The sequence below is a fragment of the Crocodylus porosus genome, unplaced genomic scaffold (assembly GCF_001723895.1).
Source record: "Crocodylus porosus isolate Cpor-Errol unplaced genomic scaffold, CroPor_comp1, whole genome shotgun sequence".
Lineage (NCBI taxonomy): Eukaryota > Metazoa > Chordata > Crocodylia > Crocodylidae > Crocodylus > Crocodylus porosus.
In genome coordinates, this window is record NW_017728918.1 from 85,122,080 (window position 1) to 85,141,123 (window position 19,044).

Below are 19,044 nucleotides of genomic sequence, written 5' to 3' on the forward strand. Positions count from 1 at the left end.
TATAACATGGGTCAACAGGTCAACTACCCAAAAGCAACTCCAGGATTTTTAAATACAAACAAATAGAAATGTATTAATGACATACTTTATATCTCACTGTATCTTCTTAGTGGCACTGGATAGTTCAGTGCAGAAAAATGTGTTCTGTAATGCATGTTAATGTATATAATAACTAAGCAACTGTGCAATGATAAATAGGTGCCCATACCTGCTTATTTTTGCTTTATCAACAGAAGTGAATTATCTGCAGCATGTTACCTTTCTAACTATCAGTTGGAAGACCCTTAATAGAAGGACTGATATAGATTACAGTCAGAACAATTCATATTTTTAACTCTAATGTTCAGTGGGTATTCTTTTAAATTTAAAAGTGGCATTCAATAAATCCTTGTGCATAGAAAGGGTAAAGTAAAACTTGTGTAATAAAATGTGTAATGAAAAGGGTAAAGTAGGTGCAAAATATGTTTTGTGTAATCTTGATGTTTCAGTTTGTCTTTATTTTAAACAGCCTTGCACATCTTAAAACATTGTGACAATCAGAATTATCATGCTACCAGGCAGAGGGGAGTTTGTTTTGTTAATTGCTCTCGTTAAGCCTAATTACAGAATGGGGTGGAGTGGGTGGGAAGGGGAGGAGGAATCTGCTTGCAAGAGGAAATTCTAAAATCCCAGGAACCATTCCAGGGAAGGTTAGATGAGAATGTGTGCTTGAGTAAAGGAGCGGGTGTAGCATGCAGATGTGCATGCGTGCGCGTGTGCGTGCGTGCGTGCGTGTGTGCATGTGTGACCGAGGGACATTCCATATGGACTAAAATCCTGGGATGCAGCAACTGGTGTGTGGGAACCTGTTCTGTGTGGATACATGGAGGTACAGCCAAACAAAGAAATGTTCTCTGTTTGTCTTTATACTTTAAGTAATTTTTTTTGGCATGTGGCTGACTACTGATTTCAATGTTATTTCCTTAGTTTAATCTTTAGCTTCATATTAGAAAGGGCTGTTAAGTGATGTGGTATTCTATCTTTTGATGTTACTGAGCTGTCAAGATGAGTTTTATGTATGCAAAACTAGGTATCAGTACTGGCTTTCTAGATTCCTTTTAGCTATTTTTTGTTCTTATTGTCATGTTACTGAAGTGAAGAAATAACACACTACAGAATGGTAATGATTTCTCTTATTGTATCTGTTAGTTGAGTGTTCCTACATGACATTATTGAGAGAAGTACCGAAGTGTGCCTGAATAGTGTTGCATGGCTGCACTTTTTCTTAAGAACTTCCAGACTGAAAGCAGTAGTTTGGCTGACAAGGTTCTTTGGCTAAATCCGATATATTTTATTAGACCAACTAAACAGTTGGAAAAATTGTTCTTTGCAGGCTTTCGGGTGCAAACACCCATCTTCAGGCATAGGGTCCTGCTGAGGCTGTCAGAATAAGGTATTGTATAGCAACTCTGTGACCACCTCAGGGTTTGGTAACTTGCTTGTTTGCTACCAAGGCTGATTTATTTCTTTGAATATTGAGGGGAGGAAGGAGATTCAAACAGAAGGGTTGTTATTCTACTGTTTTAATTATAATGAATGGTTTTAATAAACTCTTTTTGTGCCATGAATTAAGTGAAACTATCATACGTGTCAGAGAAGAAAAATGTGGTGGTTGTTGTAGATGGGACAGTTGAGGGGCTACATGGCTAGGTTTGGGACTTAGAATTTTTTCTTTACTTGGGGGAGATACTGCTGGGTAAATGTGTTTACTTTTTCTTTAGTATTTATACTAGTTAATGTGTTGTACCAGATAAATCTACTTCCTGAGCCCATCTTTCAGCTTTCCCCCCCTCCCTCCCTCCCTAGTTGACAAATGGTTTGAGTTTGACACAGTTTTTATCAGTTGAGCCCCTTGCTGGGTATGCACGCCTGCTTGTTTTTGCTTTATCATGAAAAGTGAATTATCTGCAATATTTTGTTACCGTTCTCACTAGCAGTTGGCAGGCCCTTAATAGAAGGACTGATTTGGATTCCAGTCTGAAGAGTCTGTTGTCTTTGCAAAGCCCAATTGTTACTGTACAGGGAAACAAAAGATTTAGAGCTTTCTGTTCTGCAATCTGCTGCTGCCCCACTTCTTGGGGGGGCGTTTTATTTGTTATTGCAGCCTCATACACTAAATTGATAAACTAAAAAGGACATATGCAGTATCGAGGACTTTGTATTTGTTTTGGTAGGATGAAATGCATTATTTTGTGGTGGTTTCTGGTATGTTTTGAACTTGGTATGAGATTCCAAGCAATAGGGAAGGCATCGACATATGAAAGTGGTTGTTTCCTAAGCAATTGCTGTCAGGAGTAGGACTTTGCTGATTTATTTCAAGTGGGTTCCAAATGCATTAGGAACCAATATTGATATGATGTTTTCCCAAAATGTAGTTGATATAATCCATACTCAGGTTTGTTCCTTTTTTTTAATAAAGCATAACCTAGATTCCAGTTTTAACACATTCACATTAATACAAGGCTGATAAGCTAAAGTTAAACAGAGAGAGACCCCTGAGTGCATGGGGTCGGCTGCTAGGAGTTCTGGAATTTAGTGCTATGTTTTGCATAGATTGTGGTAAACTTTTGAGTAAGGCCATCAAGGCTGTTTGTAAAGATGAAGCAGAGAGGATTCGCTAGACATATTTTTAATCAGAGGAAATGGTTGTGAAGCAGAAACCGACTCTATGTGGGTGAGTGGAAGGTCATTATCAAAATGATGTGTACAGCATAGTAACTTTATAGATGTCAGAGCCAGAGGTAGTGTTGCCAGTCTCAAGCGCTCAAGAAGCATGAGTCAAACCTAAAAAAAATCATGAGATGGGCTGAAAAAATATTTGGGGGGTTTTTTTCCTTTATTTTTTTATTTATTTAGTTTCCGGCTTTTGATTCTAACGTTTCTTTAAAAGATTTGGCTGCCACCCTAACGGCCAGAATCTCTCTTTTTTTTTTTAATGAGGTGCTTGCAATAGCACAGTTCTAGGAGCTAAGACTTTTTAGAGAAACACCAAATACCATGAAGTTATGATAAAATTATGAATGCTGACTGCACCATATAAACCGAACTGTTAATGATCCTCTTGGCTGACATCCTGTATAGCAGCTCATCCTATGAAATTTCTCCCAGGGATTTCTGCATCCAGCATAACTTCTTGAAGTAGACTCTCTTTCTGCTCTCTTCCCACCCAAAACAGTCAAGTCTGAGTTGTGTCCTCAAAGGCATTCACTTTGCTAACAGTGACAAAATTACCGAGGCAGCAGCTACAAACACAAAAATACATGCAAGTTTGGCAGCTACTCTTAATACAGCTATTTGAATTACCAGTGCGCGTCTGCTCTACTCATAGAGCCTAATGAAAAGTACAGTTTAATCACTGGTGTGCCAAATTGAGCATGATTAGCTGTTATTGCAGATTAGTGCATTGTCTGGAGCTTCAGAAATATTGATCTGGCTGCTGCGTTCTGATGTTTTCCTTGCCCTCACCACTAAACTCCTTACTGCTTAAGGGAGGGGAAGCAAAGGAGGAGGAGGAGCAAAGAGGTCCAGATGGGAAGAAAACAGGTCCTGAAAAGACCACATAGGAAGTAGGTCAGGTACTCTGGAGATTAAAGAAGCATGCTTCATCCCTGCACGCAGAAGGCAGGGACAAGTAGCATACAATTACCAGGAATTAGAACAGCAACAAGTAGTGCAGATTTATCAGCTTTAATTGTCTATTGTCAGGCCAGAGCCCTTCTTGCATATCGGGCTGCTGCCAATGCCTTAATACCTCTAATGGACTCTCTATTGTGGGATTATCTCTCCTACGGACAATGTCTTTCTTTAAAACTAGTTGTTTTGGGAGACCAGAAAAAGTGGCTTCAGCACTTGTTTTTCCTCTTTGATTTGTTGCATTCTGCAGGAAGTAGCTGAGAGGCCGGTGTTGCTCTTCTGTCAGCAGCAGTATTCCTGTAGGGGAACTGAGAGATGCCTATTTAACATTAACCCCCTTTCCCCAATGAGTCCCATCAGGAAACAATAGTCTGTTGATAAAGAGGAGATAAGCAAGGACACATGGTTTAAGAGTCTCTCTGCTATCTGTATTTTAAGGGCTTTCCTGGGTTTTACAAAGTAAACATTACAACTTTTAAAGAAGGATAAAGTGTCATCTATTTAATGAGAAGCTGTGTTGAACAGCAGATGAATTCTTCTCTCCCTACCCTAGACACACCAAATGCAGAGGTATGAAAAGTCTGTAATTTTACCACTGTCAGATATGAAGTGACAACCATACTCTAAAAAGTAAACAGGAAGTGCAAGTTCCATCTTTTCCATATCCCCGTATGGTATTAAATTTGATGCCCATACTTGATCCTCCAGAGCCCTTCAATCACACGTGTCTTCATGTGGCTTTAAGCTTCTGTATGATGCATGTCTTTTTGATAACCTGTTTTGTAATGTGGTCTGTGGACCAGATCTTCACCTGGTGTCAAGTTCCATGAAAGCAGAGGGGCCCCCACTGACTTGAGAAAGAATGAATCCCGTGTTCTCTAGCACATTCACAGTGTCTGGCTGCATAAACAGGATTTTAAATGGAAACAAAATTGTGCAGGAAGGAAACCTTGGCTACACAACACTGTGGTTCAAATCACCCTTAGTAACTGAGAGATTTGTGGGAGAAATACTGCAAAAAGCTCCATAAAGTTAGGAAAGGTCTCTCAGGCTGAAATCATGCAATACACACAAGATGGCTTTGTTGTCTGAGATATTTATGAGGAGACTGTAGATTGACACGTATGAAATAGTCATCTGAAAATTCCTTCCAAGGAATGGATTATTTATTGGCAGTAATTTGAAAATGGGCATTTTTTTGGTGATTATATCCTAAAATCTGAAGATTTTTTTTTCCCAAGGAAAGCTGGGCCTTGTTTTTTTAGGGTAGGTGGATGTGGCTAAAACATTCTAAATGTTGAATTTTGATGCAACGACATCTCAGATTTTTATGCAAAACACAAAATTGGGGCTTGCAAGTATGTGCAAAGTAAACAAAAAGGTATTAGCACAAAACTCTTAATGCTTGGCCAGGAGCTGTCCCCTCTCTCTCTCTCTCTCTCTCTCTCCCTCTCTCCAGAGACTACAGATTTGTGGTGGGGAGTTGGCCTGTGACAAGTACCCGCATGTATGTGGCCTTCTGTGATGCATCTTTTTTCCCAAGAGGGATATGTAGGTGACTCCTCACATTTAATCCTTCCCTCCCTCCTTCCCTGCCCCCAACAACTACATTTCCCTCTCCCTATCTGAAAACAGAAGTGAGAAGGCAAAGCCTTTCCTCTAGCTTATTTCACAAAATGCTGTTTGCGTAAGACAGGGGTATCAAACTCATTAGGCCCCATAGGCTGGAGTGGTGCAGGGCCAGCCCATAGAGCACAAACTAATCCCATATGCTGGAACCAGTGGACATTTTTGGGCTGGCTGCATGGGGCATGTGCCCTGGACCAGCCCCATATAGCATGCAGTGTTTGGGGCTGGGGCAGAGGCCAGAGCATGCTGTATGTGACATGCATACTGGTCATGGGCATGCTGCATGCAGCATGGCATGCAGGTCCAGTCCAAGACCCACAAGCAGCACCCAATGATAGGGCTTCACAGGTAATATCATACCTGTGAGCTGTATCTTTGACACTCCTGGCATAAAAGAAAAGTTGCTTAGACCATCTTGTTGTCATTGTAGTGCCTGTGCCAAAGAGAAGCAGAGAGGAATACATTTCACAGATAATTCTTGCCTTCCGCCTCAAATCTCTTTCCACACACAGAAGTTTGTCTTAGGAGGAACATTTTTCCCTTAGAGCTGAGGGGAGGATCCCTTTGAATTGATCCTAAGTAACCTGAATGATATTTGGTTTAAATAAGACAGCCAAGGAAAAATAAATTATGGTACGTTTTAACAGGTGTAAAGGAACATTTAGAGAGGGAGAGTCAGACTTCAAACTATGCTGTAGTGGAGAGAACAACAAACAGACCTACTCTTGTACAGGAGAGAGAAAAATAAATGTGGAGGAATTGGGAAGTACTATGAGGTAATAAGGAGAGTAATCTTAATTAAAGGCAGTCCCTGCAAGCTGGAAGTATTAGTTTAAAATGTCCTTGCAAAAATACTCGGAATAGCCTAATTTCTCTCCTTATGTGCAGCATCACATTGAAGCAGTCTAAGATATGCAAAGCCTCTGAAATCAAATTTGAAATGTATAGGTTGTTTTTCACAAAGGCCAGGAAGTTGTGCATTGCAAGTTGAAGGTTTTTAACTGTTGCAAATGTTACTGTGTGGTGGCTGGCCTTCTTTTCTTTGAATTAGCTTCTGGCCAGGTTTTCAAAAATGTGGACAAAAATGGGGAAGTCTGAAAGGAATGGCAACCTCAATTTGAAGAAAGTTCTTTTGGGGACCTTATTTCAAAGGCAACGTGTAGGAGATGTGTAGGGATATAAAACGCAGTACCTTCTCTCTCAGAGTAGTGACCACAACTGGTCCCCAAATGTCAACCAGTATAAAGATGCCTACATAGAGGAAGTGGGAAATGAGGGTGGGTCTGGTTAATACTATTGATGTGGTCAGTCTGCCACTGACCTTGTTTGGGTAAGGAAGGGGCGGATGTGAAAATGAGACTGCTTTTATCTCCTCTATGCATTTTATCTCCCCTACAACTTTCTAAAGAAGTTTCAGCTATTGGAGCCAGCTCCCCTCCCTTCCTCCCTCCCTTACAATTACAATTCTCGAAGGCACAGAGAAAATATCGCAACAGCAGCTGAAGTTGAGTAGCATCAGCTTGTTGTTGAGCTGAAGTGGTGATAGCATCAAAGGAAATGGATGGGGATTTCTAAGATCAGAGCTGTTAGGGCCATTCATGATTTGTTGGCAGGCTGAAAGCTGCTGCAGAAGAGATCAGCCTGAGAAATGCTGATTAATAAGGTAATTGAGGTTTTCTATGAGCAAGAAAGAAAAAATGAAAATATGACTAAAATAGTTCTTTTTGAAATGAACAACATTTTGAGATTGCAAATTCCAGACAATAGCAGCTATTGCTATGAAAGATTTCTACATGCGAGCAGCAAACCGCCAATCAAATAAGACTTTTTTTTTAATGTTTCTCTATAGGAAGAAAGGTCAGAAGGTCAATCTCTCTCGCTCTCTCTCTTTTTTCCAACAGTAAATTTTCCTCATGCTTGTTACCTTAATACAGAACCTTTACAATTTGTGTCTGCATCCATCTCTGTTTTCCTGGGAACCTTATTTAGTTTTATTCCAGATCAAACTTCATTAGGACAAGACCTACATGAAAGTGAAATCCATCCCCTAAACTACTGTAGTTCTGCTCTCAGGCTTTTTTTTACCCCTGCTAGAACACCTGGAGCTAATTTTCAGGGTTGCCTTGTAGAGTGGCCCAAAGCTATTTGAAGCATGTGCCATAAGTTCCACCAGTTCTGAGTTGGAGCACTGGCATCCTCCTATTGTCTAAATAATATTTCATTTTAACCAATTTTTCCCCTCCCTCTCCCATACCAAAAAGACAGCCTCAGTTCCTTGAGAGGCAGACTTATCTGTCCCCAGTTTTCCTTCACATTTAATTGATCACCACTTGAATTCTGTGTTCCAAGTTTCTTTGGATGAACCTGATCTTTTATTAGACCAACTTAAATAGTTGGAAAAATTTTTTTTAGCAAGCTTTCAGGTTTAAAAACCCTTCGTCACAACACGCAGGTTCTTTTTTTGCTAACGGGGAAGTGAAAAGTTCTGAAACATCTGCACCTCAAAGTGAGACAATTTTTTAGTAAAAGAATCGCATTCAGTATGACTACATTGTTTTTCTACTCGATGTGGTGTGACTCAGCATCAGCTAATTACCCAATCAAGTAGGCTGGATTTCTCTTGTTTAATAAATGTTTCTACCCACTTCATAACCTCCCTAGACCTCCTTTTATATGTGCGTAGCTTTTACCCTGTATATCCAATTATGCTTATACCCATCAGTGCCAGTCCCGTTGCCACCTCTCCTGTGGAATGACACACTTGCAGCAGTTGAGCCAGGTCACTCAAATAAATGCAGGAGATGCCCTACTTATGTCCAGTGATGTGATGACTTCTGGGTTAGAACATACAAAAGGTCTTTAAAAAGATATGCTATTCTCAGCATGGCAAAACCTACAGGGACAAATAATCCCATTCACCCTTCTTTATTGTCAGCACTGGGGAGCAGATTGTGGACACTTCAAAGAGACACATCGCATTTTACAAACCACTGTGTTTTTCTGTAAATAAATATGAAACACCCAAATAGGCCTATACTTATCAGCATGCATTTAGGAAAAGAAATCAGGTGCATGGTAACCAAGAGGAAAGAAATTATAAATATGTCTAAAGATATGAGGCAAGAAGGAAAAGCAGGAGACTTGCTCTTCAGTAAACCAACTAGGGTTTGTAATTGGGCGGCCGGCTATAAATGGAATTGTGCATCGTTGTTTCTCTTGAACTGGAAGATTCCTTAGTGAAGATACAGGACCACTGAAGGAAGTAAGGCATCTGGTTGTTTTGTAATGAGAAGCAGGAATGCTCTTAATAATAAACAAACAGGACATTGTATGCCATCATCACAGGATGTCCTTCCTTCAGCCAACACACTGACTTGGATTGGAGGAAAAAAATTGACGAGCTCAGGGCTCACTAATTGCTATTCCAGTCCTCCTTCAATTACCAGTACGCTCTTAAGTGAGCAGTCAAAATATTGTCAAACACGAGTTTAGTGCTGAAACATATTTTGTGGACTGTACAAACTTTGGCATGTGAAGTTTTTAAGTGTGGGCCATATTACATGTATCTAATGAGCCTCCCATTTTTTTACCTGAACGGCAGAGGAAGCTGCCACATGAGATAAGTGATATTTAATAAATATCAGTAAGAAGCAGTTTAAACAAGGAATTAACTTTGTAGCCTGCTCCTTTTGTAAGAAATCATCTACATCCTGAGATCTAGGATAATCTATACCCTTTATTTATTCTGTATCCTGAGATCCTTGAATTGTATCAGACAACATCCCGCAATTGTTCAGCTTTTTGTTAGAAGCTTGTAAGTAGCTGCTTTTTATATTTTGTAATCTGAATGTGGTTCTTTAATTGCTGGTTTAATGGCATCCCATTTTTTAATTGAGACAGACAGCAAAATCATGTAACTGTGTCCTTAAGACTCACAGTTTAAAAAAGTGGCTGATGAATGGATTTGTAGTAGAAACTGGATAACGTATGACTAAGGTCATAGGTGGTGGTCTTGCAGAACTAAGGCAGGCTGTTAGGGAATGCTGATGTTCCTGTGAACCAACAGGGAAATTTGGGCAGAAAGGAAAAAAAGAAAATTCCCCTTGGTTGGATCAGAGTTTCTGTGTTACAGGTATAGCCCCACCCCTGCAGCCGTGACTCTTGAATAAATCAGATGAGTGGCTAAAGGAAATCTGAAACAGGGAGGGGAAAGGAACAAGCTGTTTAGCTAACAGACTGAAAGTATTCTTGTAACACTCAGCCCTCCAGTGTTTCTGAGAGGCAAAAGCAGTAAGTGCAGCAGCACCTGTCTGACAGAGAACGAGCCAGTGAGCAAGCAGAGCGCAAGCCAGAAGACTTAACTCTCTAGGTGTGAGTCAGTTGTACTCTAAAACAGCAAGTGGAAGGAAGAAGAGATGTTTACTCTGTAGATATGAGTGAGACTTACATTAAACGCTGGGCTGCTGTTTGGAATTATTTGTGGACTCGACCTTGGTAAGGAGCATGATTCCTTTTTTTCTGGATCTAAAATTGACCTTATCCTGTGTTCATCTGAACACTTGGAATACATAGCAGTGTTTCTTCCTAGAGTCTTCTGTGTTTAGGTTTGGAAACCTAATCTTGTAGTATTAACTCTTTCACTTCTAGATGTAACTGTCAGTTTACTTGAGTTTCACTATTAGTTTTTTTTTTTCCTCCCTCTTCTCGTGACATTCAAATTCAGTAAGTATGTTAGCTGATAATTTTGCTGTATGTTAGACCAAAGCATGAAGAAGTCTCTCACTACATCTTCAATCCTTTAGATGTAGTGAGAGACTGCACTGTACATCTGTCAAAGTATTTTGAGGCAGCAAAAATGCAGTAGACTTTGTTCTTGCAAGTATTTGACCCTCTCTAGGACATCCACTGGAATTCTAATGTGCGTCTACTTTGTCCAGAAAGGAAGTCTCAGTGGGGTCAATTGATGTTTTATTTTAACTGTGAATCAGACAGTGACAGAGTTCTTGATTCTTTTCCCCAGAAATTTCTCTCTTTCTCTCTCTCTTTTTTTTTATTGGGGTGGAGAGAAGAGGAACTCCAGGGTGAAATTCTATAGTAGTTGGATATTTTACAGGGAAAAATATTTTTAATGGGGTTCGTGTTTTACCCCTATCAGCTTAAAAAGAAGCTTTTAGTTTTGTGTATCCTCTAGGAACAAAATATGTTTTAATACCTGTTTGATCATTTGAAAGCATTTCTGTCTTGGAACAGGCAAGGACTCAGCAGAATTTTCTTATGGGGATTTAATTTAGTCCTTCAAGCTTAAAGTTTTGAGATAGCATCAAGTCAAAGTCATATAAGAATTTTTTTTTTTTTGGTCCAAGGGAGTATGTTCCCGTGGTTTATGAAAGGCTGTTGCTCCACTGATGCTGGCAGGATGCAGACTTTCTCAGCCTTCTTTGCCAAAGGATAAGAGGACGTCAGGCGGGGGGCCAGGTTGTTTTGAAAGTTGTTTGTGTGTTGAAAGCTGGTGGGAAAGTTCAGGCTTCCCCATTTGGAAAAGGCAAGGCTGGGTTCCGCTCCTCCAACATGCGCTTTCCATTTTTAGCTTCATTCAGACGCAGACAGCAGCTCCTTCCTCTTCCTCTCGTTGTTTGTGACACTTTTCTGAGGCAGCTTTTCCACAAGCACTAAGTGGTCTTGCAGCCATGACCCCACAGTCTCTTGGACATGGAATATTTTTTTTCCCCCTTCCTCTCATGAGACATTAAGGAAAGGATCTGGAGAAAGGTAATGCAGTTGTCAGTCTCTGGGATTTTCCCCCATTCCACTGGATCCCTATTACTAAGGCTGGCATTTTAAGACATTGCTTCAGTCAAAGCAGCTTTACTTCTACTGCTTTTTTGGCTATTACTCAACAGTACCAGCTATCCTGCATACGCTTTTAAAGTGTCACAGACTACAGTATTAGTCACACTGTCTCAAAGGAAACCACAAAAACTGAAGGACAATGGGGATTAAAGGTTGTTTTCTTCTTTTCCAGGCTGCCACACAGTGTAGCTCGGACTCTGTGAGTTTCAAACTGCTTGTAAAAGGGACAGACTGGACAATGAAAATGGACATGGAGGATGCTGACATGACTTTGTGGACAGAGGCTGATTTTGAAGAGAAGTGCACGTACATCGTAAATGATCACCCATGGGATCCTAGCACTGATGGAGGCAACATAACTCAGGCAGAGGCTTCCTTGCCAAGGAACTTGACTTTCAAATATGCATCAAACTGTAAAGAGGTAAGCAGCAGTTTGCTGGGGAAGGCTAGGGCTAGCCAGCCAATTCACAGTGCTTTGAAGAATAACTAGCTTACACTTCTATTCCACGGCTTTGAAGAAAGATCCTTTTATTCATTAAGAAATTGAAAACTAATCGTCTATCACTTGACACTCCATACCAAATAGCAAACAGTATAATCTTTGCATAAGTCAGTGTGTGGCCAAATATGCATGTTTAAAGTATAGGGCAGTCTTTTGTGCCAGTTTTTAGATTTCTTTTTCCTAGTCCGCTCATTGCCTCTGGCCCAGAGATTTGAAGTTTCTCAGTTGTACAATAAATAGCTTTTAAAAGAAAGAGAGAAATTCCTGGATCTGAATTTAATTATTTCTGGTTTTTGGTTATGAAATTGCTTTACCCTTCATGAGAGCTTGCTTTACTTTAACTTCCTAAAATCTCAAAACACTTGCTCATCTATTAAATAAAGTAGTAGTAAAACCGGCAAGAATCACATAACAAATTGTCTCCATGACTTACTATGGATGTTGTTTATCTGGGTCAGTATCTTTTACTCGTAGCTGGACATTCAAGTATATTTTATGCCTGCCTCTGGAGCAGGTATGTGTCTTTGTTGTTTCAGAAGGGCTGGGGAGAAAAAAGAGCCTGGATGAGCAATTGCTTATGTGTTTACTTCTTCACATACAATAGCTATTATCGCTAGGTGTGATGTTTAACAGGGTAGTAATCCTAGGGACAACCCTTCATTTCTCCTTGTATTGTGACTTGTGGTATGGCAGCTATTACCTGTGCTGCTACTCTGGCTAAATGCACTGACCACAGATCTGAAATGGAATTTAAGCACATTCTTCTCTCTCTCGTGTATCCTCCCAAAACAAGTACCATGGTGCTGCGTCTATTCTTTCAGTCCCATGTACAGAAATTTGAGCTGAGTTCCAGTGGCATAGCTGTATTTGTGTATAAAGTGGCATAGCTGCATTTGGTCCTACAGTACCCCATAGAACATACAGTGGTTTGGGATCAGGATAAGATCAAACATCCATGTGAAATCTTACCCTCCTTCCCCCGCTGAATGGAGGAATGTTAAAAAAGATTGAAAATGCAAATAACTTGTTTGTTTTGTGAGTTAAACATTGTGTAATACTATGCAATATTATGATCCATACTTTTTAAACACTCTCTCTTTGTTGATGACACTGAACGTGTAGCAAGACAATTTACTTAACTACTAGACAGATAGCCAGTAACATGTTGGCTCCTCCAGTTCTTTGCTTTGTTACCTCCATGTAATATTGTAGCCACAATAAGAAATCAGAGAAACTTTTTTATAAATTCCCTGCGGTGTATTAGGAAACACCAGTGTGTAGGAGTTGATAATTTTCTTACTTTAGTGCTCAGCTCTGTAAATTGGCTTAGGATTGTTACGAGCTTTGAAGTATTTTTTTATAGTTGTTGAACAGTTTCCAATTCCTTCTTAAAATATAACCAATCTAGATCCTTTGCTAGAGGGAGCCTCAATATAGAACATCCTTCTTTTGTTCCCCATTCTGTTGCATTTGTGCTGAGCAGCACATGTAGTAAGAAAAAGGAGGAACTTTTTGATTTCTATCATTTTAATCTACTGATAGTAGTCCCCTTCTATTAAAGCCATAGAATTAAATTTATAGGAATGTACTCACCTATTGACTTGTCAAGAAAGTAAAATAATTGCATAGCACATTCCTTATTACTTTCATCATGGCCACTTTTAGACTCTGAATCTATTTTTTTTTCTGTCTCATTTTACGTGTTTGCTTTGTCCTGCTGCCAATTTTAATAACATGGCTTGTGTGCCTAAGTGTTCACAGGATCAAACCCAAGCAGTGGGAGGGAGGAAGCAAGATAAAGGGAGCTTGACTCTGATCTTACTGCAATGTAAAACCAGCATAACTCTAATAGCTGTTCTTCATTTGAAAAGGGGCGAGATAAGAATTAGGTTCTGTGTGGGTGGGTGGTTCGATGCGTATGCGTGCGTCTAAACTGTATTCCTTGTTAATTTGGGGGAAAATAATTGTGGCTTCATTTTGAGGAAAGATTGGAATTCTTGAGTCAATGTGTGAGCCAAAAAGTCGACAGTAGATGGCTTGTGAAATACCAATGGTATCAGGATTAGATGTGTGTTTCGTGTTGAATGTCTCATGGGAGTAGGAATACTACTGTGGTGTATGCATGTTTTGTTTTGTTTTTGTTTTCTGAGCATGAATCTTTTAACTTTGCTAATCCCGTAACTCCTTTCAAAGATTTATTGAAACAGCAAAAGATTCCATGACGCATCATGCTCTTGTTTGTTCTTGGACTTGGCTGGGGGATTTTTCTGAAGGACACATTTTTCATTATGAACTCACAATATGCATCAGCATTTTTTTTTTTTAATGAATTGCTTCTGCTCTTAACATTTGAGGCTGTTAGATTTACTTGAAGAATGCTATGTTTTTTTAAATATGTCAGGTCACTTTTGCTTCATTTTGGTACTTAATGAAAGCTGTATGAAAAACAGTGATAAAAAAATGTACTTTACAATAATAGATGTGAATAATCTTTTTACATCAATATTTTCAAGCATTTTTTTTAAGGAATTTCCTTTCTCCTCCATCAGCTTAAAATCTCAGAAGCACTTCCTAGTATAGGATACTGCCTAGATATTTGGGATCCTAACACACCACTTATCCTGTCCTTTCAAAAGCACATAGAGAAGTGTAAGTGTTGAAACCCCATTACATGCAGTATTAGATTCTGTATGCAGTCCTTTCTATAATAAGGCTTCTCCTGACAGGGACTAGCATTAGACCAATACTGTTAATAAAGTATAGCTTGCTAAGTTCACACGCCTTTTTTTTAGAGATAATTCTCTGAAGCCATTTTGTTACCTCCTTAATTATGTATAGTAGAAATTAAATCTGAACATCCCTTTAAAAAGTAAATGGCAGGCTGCAGAACTTGATTCAGCCTCGGTTTTCTTCTAGTCGATTTGGTAGAAATGTTCAGTTTTGTTTCATACAAACAAGAATCAGTTCTGTGGAACTGAGATAAATATATGACTAGTAATTGAAAGAAAATAACTCGGCCCCAACACACAGGATACCCACTCCAGATTTATTTTTGGAAAATGCTGTTGTGCTTAAAATAGAGTGTAGAAAGAAGGTGAAAAAATACAATTCATTAGCTTCATTTACATGGGCTTCCTTTCCTCAGAATGGATATTCATTATTGTCTAGTTCTCTCTGCCACTGATAAGTATTTATACTTCTTTATTCCTTTTTAATATCAAAACAAGAACCTAAGGAATACTGTTTTTTGTCTGGGAGCCATGACTTGTCAGGATGTGCTCTGTGACCCAGCCTGCTGACAGAGACAGATACGCTGAAATGGCAGGGGGGTCAGTGCTGCCCATAAAGCATCCAGTGGAATGGCTTCTGTGGGGGTAGATGAAGCATGAAAGTGTTGAAGCTTTTCAACTTCTCACTGATGTGTTTATAGAAGGCATACAGCAGCCTTGCCCCAGCAGTAATTCATTAGGACCCTGGTCAGTTCCAGTGGTGTTTCCTTCCTGGGTTAGGTGAACACTGCATTTTAATAGGCTTTTGAACATACTTGAGCTCAAGCAGAGTAGAAAGTCAATTCTTTGACTTACACATATGCAGTACCAGTCAAAATACTGCCGTGGTTTTGTTACCTGTAATATCGGACCTGACCGTTGGAGACTTCACTCACTACTTGCAGCAAAGCAGTTACCTCACCCTAAATGCCAAAAACGTGGTTCTTTTAGCTTGAATAGATAGTGTTCATTTTGTCATGCACCAGGTATGCCAGAAGTATTTCAACTCTTTTAGCCCTGTAGTACCATGTCTTATGCATGTCATGGAGATGCTACCACAGTTGCAATGATTTGTGTTTTTTACTATTATTGTAGAAGTATTGTTTTTCTGAGAATGGAAATAAGTATCAACTGCCAGACTGTTTGCGGTAGTACTAAGAAAGCTAATGCAGCTCTGGTGCTAAAAGAAAGAAAATAAAATGTGTATATATACATGAAAGAACTAATTTTGAAAATGTATTCTTTATTACAAAGTTCCAAATTTGAGAGCCAACGATAAAAGAAATTCCTTAAATGTTTCTAGAAGCCATTCATTTGTGAAGAAAGAGCCCATTATCAGACTAATGTTCATCCACAAAATGTGGTGACTACATACAGTATCATCGTCATGTGGGAGAGTGTGCTGAAGGACACCTTGTGGACAGAAGTTTGAAATGCTTGATCTGAGTGTGCTTTTTAGCAGCTAACGCCCAACTTCCTTTTTGCGTTAGTTCTGCCGTATTTTTGCTGTTTGTGAACAGCCCTAGGTAACCTTGATTACCAACAGCCATCAAGCACAGTTACTAAATCCCACTGAGCTATATACCCTGACAAGAGTCTCCTTGACCTTGCTTATGGGATGGGAGCAGCTTCCTGCTTGACCTGAGATCTAGAACTCTGAGTTGTCTTTGTAATGCAAATGTGTGCCTCAGCTGACTTATGATTCTCAGTTTAATGCTACTTATAACTACTGAGTCTCTAGGGAGACACAATATGTAATAGATACTCTAATCAGAAACCATGGCAAGTAAAATGGGAATAAACAAGTTTAGTCAGAGATTGAAAAATGCTCACAGAAACTACTAAAATGTAGTTTACTAAACTGTCTTCAGAAGGCAACTATCAGATAATAATATAAATGTTTCAGGTACTGGGGAAGAATCAAATATTGTATACAATAAATACCAAAAAGCATCAGCTGGAACTGAGAAGCCAGTACAGCAAACGTTTCAAGCTGACTGGTTCAAGCAGTAGTGATTTCTGAACATTCTTAAAATCTTAATTGAGACCAAAATATTTTTAAAACTGGGAATGAGTTAAAAGATACCTTACAGTTAAACTGCTAGGATGTTTTATGCTTTGGCTGTGAACTTTTATTGAAAGGGCAGATGGATGTAAATGAAGATATATGGGGAAGATGAAAAGAACATCTGCTTTTTTCAGCTCTCTATGAGAATTGTAGAAGCAGGACAAAAATAAAACTGGGCCACTGAACATGTTTCAACTTGTGGTAGGTGTAGGAAAATTTCTGGACGTCCCTTTTCTCTTTTTCCCCAGTCCAGATGCACAAATTAATGGAGCATTTAGTTGTATTGACTTGCTATTTTTTTTTAATGTAAACCATAAACATATGCAAATATGTACGGCACTCCTCCTGTTAATGGATTCTCTTCTTAACTCTACATCAGTTTCTTCTCATTTTGATTTTGTCATTTTAAATACAGTTTTGCTAAGAAATTGTCTATGTTGTCAGTTACAAACCAAGAGAACCATCTTGGGCATGTTTATGTCTAGGCAGTATGCAGTAGAACCTGAATTCTTATTTCACTAATACACAGACCAGTCTCTCTTCCCTCTGTCTCACTCACACACATAAGTTGAACTCCAGTTCTTGATCAGTATTTACAATGAAAGGTCTCTTTGGGTAATAGTAACTAGTATACAGCAAGGTACCCCAAATACATACTTATTCACAAATGGTGATGACTTTTAATTAGTTTTGTTAATTGTGGTGTTTTCTTGATAATTAACAAGAAGTTAGGAATCTCCACAGGCACTCAGTAATTAGAGCAAATCAGTAAATTCTACTATACTTGTATTGTTCCATGATTCTAGCTTGGCATAATGAGCATTATTATCTAATAAGGACCAAGAGGGGGATGTGATAGTTTTACCATGACAGTTTAGTAAAGTTAACCAACCTAATGGTATTTTTACTCCCCTCCATACTTGAGCTGTAATATCAGTCTTGTGAAGTCTTGATTTTTGGTTTACAGAATTACTCTTTTTTATAACATATTGTTTAAACACAAGACAAATAAGAGGGCTGGTGGGGAAAGGGAAGAGACAAAACCAATAACTCAGCAGTGTGTTGTAAAGGGTTACTCAAAGGCACGTTCTTCTGAATAATGATGAATTGCTTCCTGATTTGTGGTCAGTGACTTTTTTAGTATAATTACTGTCAAGGAGGAAGCTGAACAACCGGTATACGTATCTTACGTTTGGTATGCCAGAGCATTTTCACAAAAACTCATGCCTTCTGCTTGATCAAACCAGCTTAACCTTTATTACTGGAACTTCTGTCTCAGTTTTAAAGAAGGTAATCTGTGAGTACCTGCTCCAAAAGTCATTCATATTGTTTGTAGCTTTAAGTTACATGTCAATAGAAGAATTGTAGATTTTGGTTGGTTTCCTTGTTGACATTGGAAAGGGTACCAGTGTAAAGTAAAAGTTTCACTGGAGAATGTACTGAATATGCTTAGGAAACCACCAGACATAGCTACACACCAACAGACAGTTAATTGTTAGTGAATATTATTGGTTCTTGTGACTGACACTGACCTTTGGGGAAAAGTTACAGGTATAATGATGGGAAGGCAATGCTAGTACCAATAGACTACATGCTGGTACCTTGCTGTTTTTTTTTAACTGTGACATATTTAACCCTCTTTTTTTAAAGGGGGGGATGGGGAGGGGGGAAATAATTTTGGTGATACTGGCTTATACAAATTTGGTTAATCCAGTAACGCTTTGCTTGTTGTTTCTTCTTCTTCTTCTTTCTCTTTCTAACACACACACACACACACACACACACTCCCAAAAGGGCAGTTATACCTAATTATGCTCCCCTACTTTTCTTAATTACTTCCCTCCATATCTTTCAGTAAAGTATGAAGTAACTTGGCAGAGGTTTTATATATGCTCTTAACATGGCTTGGTGTTTCTGTTTTGCTGACTTCTCACTGCCATTATGTTGTGCTTTGGGGTTTCTGTCATAAGAACAGGAGAAGTGATGCTTTTTTTTTCTCTTGAAGATGGGCTGATCTCATGCTCTTCTTCTTGTAGGTTACTGGAGTTATAAGCAAAGAGTACATCCCAAAAGGAACACGCTTTGGACCCCTGGTAGGAGAGATCTATACCACCGATACGGTTCCCAAGAATGCAAACAGAAAATACTTTTGGCGGGTAAGCAAGGGAAAAAACACACACAGCTCCATGTTGATGCAGTAAACAGATCACTAAATGAGTACAGCTGAAAAGCTGGGTCACTTCCTGTTTCAGAACCGTGCAAGTGCAGGGGGCTATTTCTTTGCTCTAGATGAACTGAAATCTGAGTGAACGTGGTAAACTAAGCTGAGTAAATGTCTGGCACTCTTGGAAATGGGGACAGCGTGGGTGGAAAGTAAGGGAGACAGATACACAACTGTTCTTGACTTTGCCTTCTGAAACACATCAATACTTCATATATAAAGAAATAGCAGTTTTGCTTGCTGTTAGAGTAGGTCAGTTTGCATTTTCACATGGGGAAACCAGGGATCCTTAAAGACTCGGCATATCCCATATCTTTGATTTTTTTTTTCTTTT

At 39.2% G+C, this 19,044-nt stretch overlaps 1 protein-coding gene across 6 annotated transcripts in view; it reads left to right on the plus strand.

The window, feature by feature from the left end:
* The window catches only part of PRDM1 (PR/SET domain 1), a 74,724-nt gene that overhangs the window by 39,360 nt on the left and 16,320 nt on the right, over positions 1-19,044 (plus strand). For 2 of the 6 annotated variants that reach the window (XM_019537822.1, XM_019537825.1), the window contains exons 2-3: positions 11,324-11,572; positions 18,526-18,645. In XM_019537822.1, the coding sequence (XP_019393367.1) occupies positions 11,324-11,572; positions 18,526-18,645 (369 nt within the window). Of the gene's footprint in view, positions 1-706; positions 869-9,389; positions 9,796-9,861; positions 11,071-11,323; positions 11,573-18,525; positions 18,646-19,044 lie in introns of those variants that run through there. The other 4 variants (XM_019537821.1, XM_019537823.1, XM_019537824.1 and 1 more) reach the window with 4 other exon arrangements.